We start from the raw sequence: 9585 nt of genomic DNA on the forward strand, positions 1-9585 counted from the left end.
ATTTGGCCAACAGCAGCCATTATTATAAGATGTTCCTCGCAACGTGGGAACATCCACAGATCGTGCCCGCTGCCATGCTCAGATACGCATGTCCGTGTCCTCCACGTCATCCAACCGTTGCCATACAACCACTAGCCCAATGCATCACATTTTCTGCGACAGACTCCAAAACATTCTCATACCCACAGAGCGAGAATAGATGATGGAAAATCAAAGAGAACTCACGTCGTTGTAAGATGTCTGGACCACGTGAGCTTCCCGATCGTGCAAGCCCCAGTCCAAAACTGGATTGACCTGACCACCCACCTTTCTCGTCAAGTACCTCCCACCATACTCACCATTTCTGAACCCCATAGAAGAGTTATTTTCGCATAGGCGGATGGAAGCGTATACGACCGCAGCCCCTTTGCGCATGCCTCTTGTGCAAGCTATGGAAGAGGCATGTGATGAGATGATGTGGTGCAGTTCAGGGATGGATGCACTCCCAAGGCGCTTTCTTCCCTCGATGATCTGCAAGGGAAAGAATGATTGCCTTGATGTGACGAGGCGTTTGTGGCACGGATCCCACACAATCAAGCTGTTTGTGTCTTGTAGTTGTGTAGTGGTGAGCGTGTGAGGCACGACTAACCTACACTCTGTGCGCACATGCGCAACGTAAATTCTCCTCTACCATCGCCCCCAGCTTCACGGAATTGCTCTGTGCAGCTGTGGCAAGTCGACCCCAGCTCGGATGTGTACTAATGGCGGCTGGCATCCTCCCAGTAGCCGTTTGCTGTGGGCCTGCAGTAGACCCAGGTATGCGCGGACCTCGATGGTGTGGCCCCTGACCTGCACTGTCGGGTGAGCAGTTTGCATCCGTCAGCGCTCAATAGTAGTTGCGTCCGTGTATCATCGCGCGCCAAACCGACCAGATAAGCTTCGGTCACTTGAGGCTAGTAGATGGACGACATCGGTGCTTCCTAGGCGACCATTCTCTGAACTAGCGCCTATCCTACGACACTCCAATGGTCCGCACACACGGCCTGTAATTCTGTACAGATGACTGCCCATGAGTGACGCCACGTCTTCGCCGTCCCCTTCAATCACTTCCCTCTACATCAGCTGCTGAGTCTTTGACACTAGCTACACAAGTCATTACAAGGCCCTTCTACCATTATGCCACTTCGGGCTATCAACGATGGTCTTATTCTAGTACACGTAGGAAGGCAGAAAGTACAGCATTCGATCACGCTCCGTGAGGTCTGGACTGACTTACATCTCTACTGACCAACCTGCAATTCGTACACTTTCGGTATTCATGTTTATTGGATGCGCTCATACAACACCTACTCTGTGATCCTTGCTAGACTCTGACCTCCCGCAGCAAGTATCAGTTATCAATGAGCCGGTATCCTGAGACTCACGCATACTTCACACGTATCAAAATTTAGATTAACTCCCATTTCGCCCTAGTTACTGAGAACATCTGCATCAGTTTATGTGCCCTGTTGTGCGTGACGTCTAGACGCTCATGGCCTGCAGTGGGCTACCTGTTCTTTAGGCCCTCCTTACTAATGCTACTTCAAGGTTAGCGCGTTGTGACCAGACCCAGCTGTGAGACGAGGTGTTGTGGCCAGACCCAGCTGTGAGACGAGGTGTTGTGGCCAGACCCAGCTGTGAGGCAAGATGCTGCCTAATTATTTTTCTTTTCTCTTTTTTTCTATATATTTTTTCTGCACATTTTTTCTGCTATTTTCTTTTTCAGTTTACTGTTTTTTTGTGAGCATATTTTTGTTCAGTCCAATGTAAATATATCTGCTGTGCATATGTTGCACTGACTTGTTTGGTGAAAAATAAAAAATAAAATGTTTCAACAGAATGTGTGTGTATCTGCAAATATTTCTGTGCATCTGAAGAATTTTCTACAATTTTAACTATTTTAGTATTATGGCTAAGCATACTAAAGATGAGAGTGCTTTTCATTATGCCCAACAGTGTGTAGTTGGTTAGACAAAAATCTGGTAATATGAATGAAGTGTGTGCCATTTCGTGCAAGCGTTTGATTTTGATAATGCTATATGTAGTTTGGTTGCAGTGCTTCATTTTGCAGGATATATGAGGTATTTTGCAGTTTGGGTGTGTGGTTTTGTGAATTGTGTTAGGTAACCAGCCTAGTTTGCAAAATTGTGTTTTAGCAATTGGGAAAAACTGTAATCTACACACAATACCCCATAATGACAAAGTTAAAACACTTTTTTTACATTTTGAAAACGTATTCTGACCCTTTACTGTATACTTTGTTGAAGCATCTTTGGCAGTGATTTTCAGCCTAAAGTCTTCTTGGGTATGAAACTACAATCTTGGCACACCTGTATTTGGAGAGCTTCTCCCATTCTTCTCTGCAGATCCTCTCAAGCTCTGTCAGGTTTGATGAGGAGCGTCACTGCACAGCTATTTTCAGGTCTCTCCAGAGATGTTTGATCGGGATCAAATTTGGGCTCTGGCTAGGCCACTCTCAAGGACATTCAGAGACTTGTCCCGAAGCCACTCCTGCGTTGTCTTGGCTGTGTGCTTAGTGTTGTTGTCCAGTTGAAAGGTGAACCTTCGCCTCAGTCTGAGGTCCTGAGTGCTCTGTAGCAGGTTTTCATCCATGAACTCTCTGTACTTTGCTCCATTCATCTTACCCTTGATCCTGACTAGTCTCCCAATCCATGCCACTGAAAAACATCCCCACAGCATGATGCTGCCACCACCATGCTTCACCGCAGGGAGGTTGCCAGGTTTCCTCCAGACGTGATGCTTGGGATTCAGGCCAAAGAGTTCAATCTTGGTTTCATCAGACCAGAGAATCTTGTTTCTCATGGTCTGAGAGTCTTTATGTGCCTTTTGGCAAACTCCAAGCGGGCTGTCATGTGCCTTTAACTGAGGAGTGGCTTCCGTCTGGCCACTATCATAAAGGCCTGATTCGTGGATGCCGCAGAGATGGTTGTCCTTCTGGAAGGTTCTCCCATCTCCACAGAAGCACTCTCGAGCTCTGTCAGAGTGACCATTGAGTTCTTGGTCACCTCTCTGACCAAGGCCCTTCTCCCCCGACTGCTCAGTTTGGCCGGGCAGCAAGCTCTAGGAAGAGTCTTGGTGGTTCCAAACTTCTTTCATTTAAGAATGACCTTCAATGCTGAAGACATTTTTTGGTACCCTTCCCAGATCTGTGCTTCGACACAATCCTGTCTCGGAGCTCTACGGACAATTCCTTCGACCTCATGGCTTAGTTTTTGCACTGTCAACTGTCGGACCTTATATAGACAGGTGTGTGCCTTTCCAAATCATGTCCAATCAATTGAATTTACCACAGGTGGACTCCAATCAAGTTGTAGAAACATCTCAAGGATGATCAATGGAAAAAGGATGCACCTGAGCTCAATTCTGAAATGAATAGCACAGGGTCTGAATACTTATGTGAATAAGGTATAAATGTTTTTTATTTTTAATACAGTTGCAAATATTTCTAAAAACTGTTTTCGCTTTGTCATTTTGGGGAATTGTGTGTAGATTGATGAGGATTTGTTTTATTTAATCCATTTTAGATTAAGGCTGTAACGTAACAAAATGTGGAAAAAGTGAAGTGGTCTGAATACTTTCCGAAAGGCACTGCATAAGGATGCCTGAAAAACATCAATGTTTATATAGAAAAACCTCTCCCATTACTTTTTTCTGATAAACATCTTACGAAATCTGTTTGTCTAATGGCAGCGGGGTAAACAACTTAGTGGCGAGAGTGCGAGAGTGCGAGAGTGCGAGAGTGCGAGAGAGAGAGAGAGAGAGAGAGAGAGAGAGAGAGAGAGAGAGAGGACGATACGAGAGAGAGCAGAGAGAGAGACACCCAACAGAGCCCCAGGACAGGAAACACAATTAGACCCAACCAAATCATGAGAAAACAAAAAGATAATTACTTGGACACATTGGAATAGAATCAACAAAGGAAACAGACAAAAACTAGAATGCTATTTGTCCCTAACCAGGCATAGCTACACAGGTAGCAGAACAACTGACCACTCCTGACTGACCTTAAATTTAAGGAAAGCTTTGACTATTGTAACAGACTCAGTGAGCATAGCCTTGCTATTGAGAAAGGCTGATCTGCTCTCAAGAGAAGAACAGTCTATGTGACCACTGCCCACAAAATTAGGTGTTAAACTGCAGCTGCACCTCCTAACCTCCTGCCAAATGTATGACCATATTAAGAGACACATTTTTCCCTCAGATTACACAGACCCAGAAAATAAATTTTTAAAACCAAATCAAACATAGATAAACTTCCCATAACTGTTAGGCAAATGTCCCAGTGTGCATCACAGCCAGCAAACATGTCCCAGTGTGAATCACAGCCAGCAAAATGTCCCAGTGTGCAATCACAGCAGCAAAATGTCCCAGTGTGCAATCACAGCAGCAAAATGTCCCAGTGTGCAATCACAGCAGCAAAATGTGTGACCTGTTTCCAAAAGAAAAGCGCAACCAGTGAAGAACAATCACCATTGTAAATACAACCAATATTTATGTTCCATTTATTTTCCCTTTTGTACATAATATGACATTTGAAATGTAAACGTATGTTTCCCATGCCAATAAAGCCCTTAAATTGAAATTGAATTGAATTGAAAGAAAGAGAGAGAGAAAGACAGAAAGACAAACAGAGAGAGAGAGAGAAAGAGAGAGGAGAGGCCTTGTTAAATTCTTGGAATGCTTCCCAAATGGCAACCTTTTGCCTATATAGTTCACTACTTTTGAGCAGGGCCCGAAGGGCATCTCAGTAACTCTAAACACAGTGCACAATAATGTGATAGAGACCGGTACGGTTGCCTAGAGGCTGTTTTGGGGTCAGTTTGGTCTGGAATTGTTAAGGACAATGGCCTATAGCTAGCAGTCAACACTGGACAGCATTGTGGGATTGGCAACGAGCAACGTTTTCAAATACTTCTGACTAATTGGATTGTGATACATCAAGGTCTAAACTGAAACAACCAAACAAGGTGTGTACAATATTTATATGATTTACAAAATTAATGGTAAAGTATATTACATTGTAATAGGAAAACTGTGATTTATACCGTAAATGTGTACATTATCAACAATAAAATACTGTAATGCATTATACTGCAGCATGCTGTAAATTATGATGCATTGTGGGAAAATGTTGTGGGCAGGGAAATAATGTATGTATTTCGAATGGTACTGTAATTGCACCCCACAGAATAGAGTGCCGTATTTTTCGGGCACCACAAACCTTTTGACCACTAGTGGGTGCACAGTATTCTTGTTTCTGATTCATTAACATATTTTGAGTCACGACTTGTATGTGAGTATGTGATGTAGTAGTGCCACATCAATTAAATGTGTACAGAGAACGGATTGGAGTGGCAGCTAGTCACAAACCTTTAATGGTTGAGCATCTGCCATATCCTTGGTCTGTTTTACCCTGTAGTCGCAGCCAGTTTGGAAGCCTTTGTCAAGGCCAAGTGATATAAAATACCAAAATGTGGAATTTTATATCACTTGTACTTCTAGAGGTCTTGACAAAGGTGTCACGCCCTGACCTGAGTATTCTTTGTTTTCTTTAAATATTTTGGTTAGGTCAGGGTGTGACGAGGGTGGTTTGTGTGTTTTTGTCTCGTCTAGGGTGTTTGTACTGTCTAGGTTTTTTTTGTAGATTTATGGGGTTGTGTTCATTCTAGGTGTTTATGTAAGTCTATGGTTGCCTAGATTGGTTCTCAATTAGAGGCAGGTGTTTATCGTTGTCTCTGATTGGGAACCATATTTAGGCAGCCATGGTCTTTGGGTATTTTGTGGGTGATTGTTTCCTGTGTCAGTGTTTGTGCCACACGGGACTGTTTCGGTGTGTTCACGTTTATTGTTTTTGTATTTGTGTTCATGTTCAGTTTTCCCTAATAAAACATGGACACCTACCAGGCTGCGTATTGGTCCGATCCTTGCTACACCTCTTCAGAGGAAGAAGAGGACGACAGCCGTTACACAAAGGCTTCCAAACTGGCATTCATTGATATGATGTCATATGTAAACACATTAGCAGCCAACCTGCTTGCACCAATCCCCTGCAATATACTGTAAAATACTGTAAAATACAATCCCCATCTCCCTCAATGAATTTCATTCCTTCATTCATCCATTCATTCATACATTACAATTACCGTAAAAGGATTACAGTAACTCACTGTACTGTTATTTTACGGCAACTGACAGACAAACAGTTTCCTGTGAGTTACCATAAAAACAATAGTAAAATTATTACAGGAACAGTTTGGATACCGTAAAATACGTTACGGTAACATATTGTACCTTTTGATAACTTACAGGAGACTGGCTGCCTCTAAGTTACCTTAGAAAAGCACAGGAAATGTTTTACAGTGTACATAGTGCACTATTTTTGGTAGGCCAGACTTCTGTTTAAAAGTGACAGACCTTGCTAACAATAGCCTTTGTGTGTGACAATGTGACAGTGGACTGCTTCACCACACACCACTGTGGCAAAGACAAATTACTAGGAGAAAACACACACCAACGCCTGGTGGGCTGACACAGCCTCCACTAAACACACAACAACACCACAGGGGGCAGAGTGAAACAGTGCCTTCCCCTCTTTCCTCGTGATAATGCAAGGTGGAGGAAGTATGGCTTCACATGGATGTGATATGTGTGCCAGGTCCATATTAGTGTGTGCGTGTATGCGTGTGTGTTGGTGTGTGTGTGTGTGTGTGTGTGTGTGTTGGTGTGTGTGTGTTGTCTGTGTGGTGTGTGTGGTGTGTGGTGTGTTGTGTGTCTGTGTGTGTTGTGTGTGTGTGTGGGTGTGGTGTGTGTGTGTGTGTGTCAGGGCGTGTTTGCCTGTCGCGTTGGGAAAGGAGGATAGGCCTATGGACATAACAAAAGTCGTCCATTCACAAATGCTACTAATCTTTGCTCATCACTTCAGCTAAAGATACACAATATGTGACATTCAAACTGGGTGGACCCACGATTGTTTTTGTTGTTGGGAGTCTTTGTTGTGTGTGTGTGTCGTGGTGTGTGGTGGTGTGTGTGTGGTGTGAATGTGTGTGTGTGTGTGTGTGTGTGTGTGTGTTGTGTGTGTGTGTGTGTGTTGTGTGTGTGTTGTGGTGGTGTGTGTGTGTGTGGGTGCGTGTGTGCGTGTGTGTGGTTTGTGTGTGGTTTATGTGTGTGTGCGTGGCCGTGTGCAGAGGCGCGAGAGAGCACACAGTATATGGTATTGAGAGTCAGCATGTCGTCCTCAAAAGAACAACGACTACAGTGTGTATCTGACATATGGTGGCGCGCGCCTTAGCGAGCGGAGTGGCCGAATGGAGGGAATGCCACGGGCTAAAATAGTTGCGCAGGTTCCATTCAAACCCAATGGTGCATTTCACACCCAATGACAGAGTATATAAATTGTTCAACTAAAGAAAGCTCACAACATTATGAATTTCAATGCGTTTTTCTATTGTTTATATACTGTGCGCCATGGATATGTTGGCAATAGGTTACGATGCGCAAAACGCATTGACATATTGGCTATATACTTAAACCTCACACTGCAAATAAAAAAAACACTGATTCGATACTAATAGCATTAATGTACAATAACCAACCTTTTATTAACCCCTTATGTGCACTGTAATGCACATAATCTTATTAAGCGTGAATCCTCTCTGAAGCGCCACAGGGCCATTGTTGCTATTTGTAGCGGGCACCGGACACTTAGAGGAAGGCATACCGTCCGGCACTCATGGAGAGCCGGCCACAAGGCAGCCACAGTCCGCCGAGTGTCTAATTATTGCCGATTGCCACAAATTAACTGACATCGATATTTAATGAGTAAGCCTAAGTAACCCATGACGTGCGCAAATGTTGGTATGAGTCACACCAACATCGACCCGCAGCCAATAGCCCTAGGACTACAGTGGTTCTCTAACAGAAACAGACCAACCCAGCTCAGAACCTTCATAGAAAGAGCGACATTTAGAACGGTGAGGCGCTTACCTTGTTTCTGCGCGGGGAGCAGAAAGGTGTTGAGTTTTTTGGACGCGGCGCTGGAGCACGCTCCCCGTCCCTCTAGCAAGGCTTGCAGTGGTCGGGTCTCCCCTGGTTGGAACTGACAAATCAGCCCGGAGCCACAGCGCCCGGTGTACACTCCACACGCCTGACCCTCAGCAAGGGCGCACGACAGACAGCACCCGCAGCCGGGCTCCCGCACCCTCTCTGCGCAGTCTTTTGGCAGCGGCTTGCACTCCATAAGAGCCCCGGCGTCACACGGCTCACATCGGACCACCGGTCCCACGGTCTCCGCGAACCGGGTGAATGCAGCGAGCACCGCAGTGAGACAAAGCACGCATAGACCGGGCATTCTGCCGATAAGCTGAAGACAAAGGGACAGTATGCGAGTTGTCACGTAAGCTTAAGGGGACTCTCTGTGTCACAGCGAACCGGCTAGACTTCTCCATCTGTATTTTCTTTTAAGCGAACTTGTCGTTTTATACAGGCGGGAAAAAGAGCCAACAAGTCACACCCTCGTATGAATAATGTAAATGGAGAGCCCCGATCCAGAGGAACCGCAGACGTTGACGACACTGGCTCGAGAATTACATTAATAACGGTTTAGAACCGATTCACAGGTGGATTAGGCTTATTCGATGAATGTACAGTATTTATTGTGTAACTATCACTTTGTACACAATGTTTAGTATATAGGCCTACTATTTTGTTGTATTTTAATTGATTAAAGCAGGTAATAAGCTTATTTAATTTAGAGTTAGGAGCCAAGTAAAATGTGAAACATATAGGACTAGTTTCCCTGACACCCAGACACCCGGACCAAAATGTATGCTACATTCTCAATTGAAAGTGTTTTTAGTCCAGGACTAAAGTTAATATAGGTTGGGACACCGGCCCCATAGGGTTAGAGTTTTTCACATGAACAGAACACTAGATATGGTCTGAATCAGTTTCCCTTGGCTATACCTGTGGTTTTCCTGCTGGCTATACCAGTGGTTTTCCTGCTGGCTATACCAGTGGTTTTCCTGCTGGCTATACCAGTGGGTTTCCTGCTGGCTATACTAGTGGTTTTCCTGATGGTTTATACCAGTGGTTTTCCTGCTGGCTATACCAGTGGTTTTCCTGCTGGCTTATACCAGTGGTTTTCCTGCTGGCTATACCAGTGGTTTTCCTGCTGGCTATACTTCACAACTTATAGGAATAGGGGTGCCATTTGGGACGCAGTAGTCCTTGGCCATGTGCTCCATAAACATCTCTGTATGAGCAGCCAGAACCAGGCAGCATGTAATCTAGAGGCTGTAGTGTATATCAAGCTGAACTAACCAAATTGGCAGTACGCCACCCATACAGGCCTCAGGATAGCAACTACTTGACAATGAGCTGCAAGGTTATGCAAAGACAGACAGCAGACAGACAGACAGACAGAACGGAGGGCAGGCAGGCAGGGCAGGCAGGCGACAGACAGACAGGACAGACATACAGGCAGGCAGGCAGGCACGGCAGCCAGACAGACAGGGACAGGACAGACAGACAGACATGACAGACCAGACA

At 44.9% G+C, this 9585-nt stretch overlaps 1 protein-coding gene across 1 annotated transcript in view; it reads right to left on the reverse strand.

Annotated features, from left to right (window-relative positions):
- igfbp3 (insulin-like growth factor binding protein 3) overlaps positions 1–8500 on the reverse strand; it is a 59416-nt gene extending 50916 nt beyond the window's left edge. Inside the window, exon 1 of the mRNA XM_024137640.1 lies at positions 8023–8500. Coding sequence (XP_023993408.1) covers positions 8023–8386 — 364 coding nt within the window. The 5' untranslated portion in view covers positions 8387–8500. The remainder of the gene's footprint in view (positions 1–8022) is intronic.
- Positions 8501–9585: the final 1085 nt, after the last annotated feature.

Source organism: Salvelinus sp. IW2-2015, unplaced genomic scaffold (assembly GCF_002910315.2).
Source record: "Salvelinus sp. IW2-2015 unplaced genomic scaffold, ASM291031v2 Un_scaffold1262, whole genome shotgun sequence".
Classification (NCBI taxonomy): domain Eukaryota; kingdom Metazoa; phylum Chordata; class Actinopteri; order Salmoniformes; family Salmonidae; genus Salvelinus; species Salvelinus sp. IW2-2015.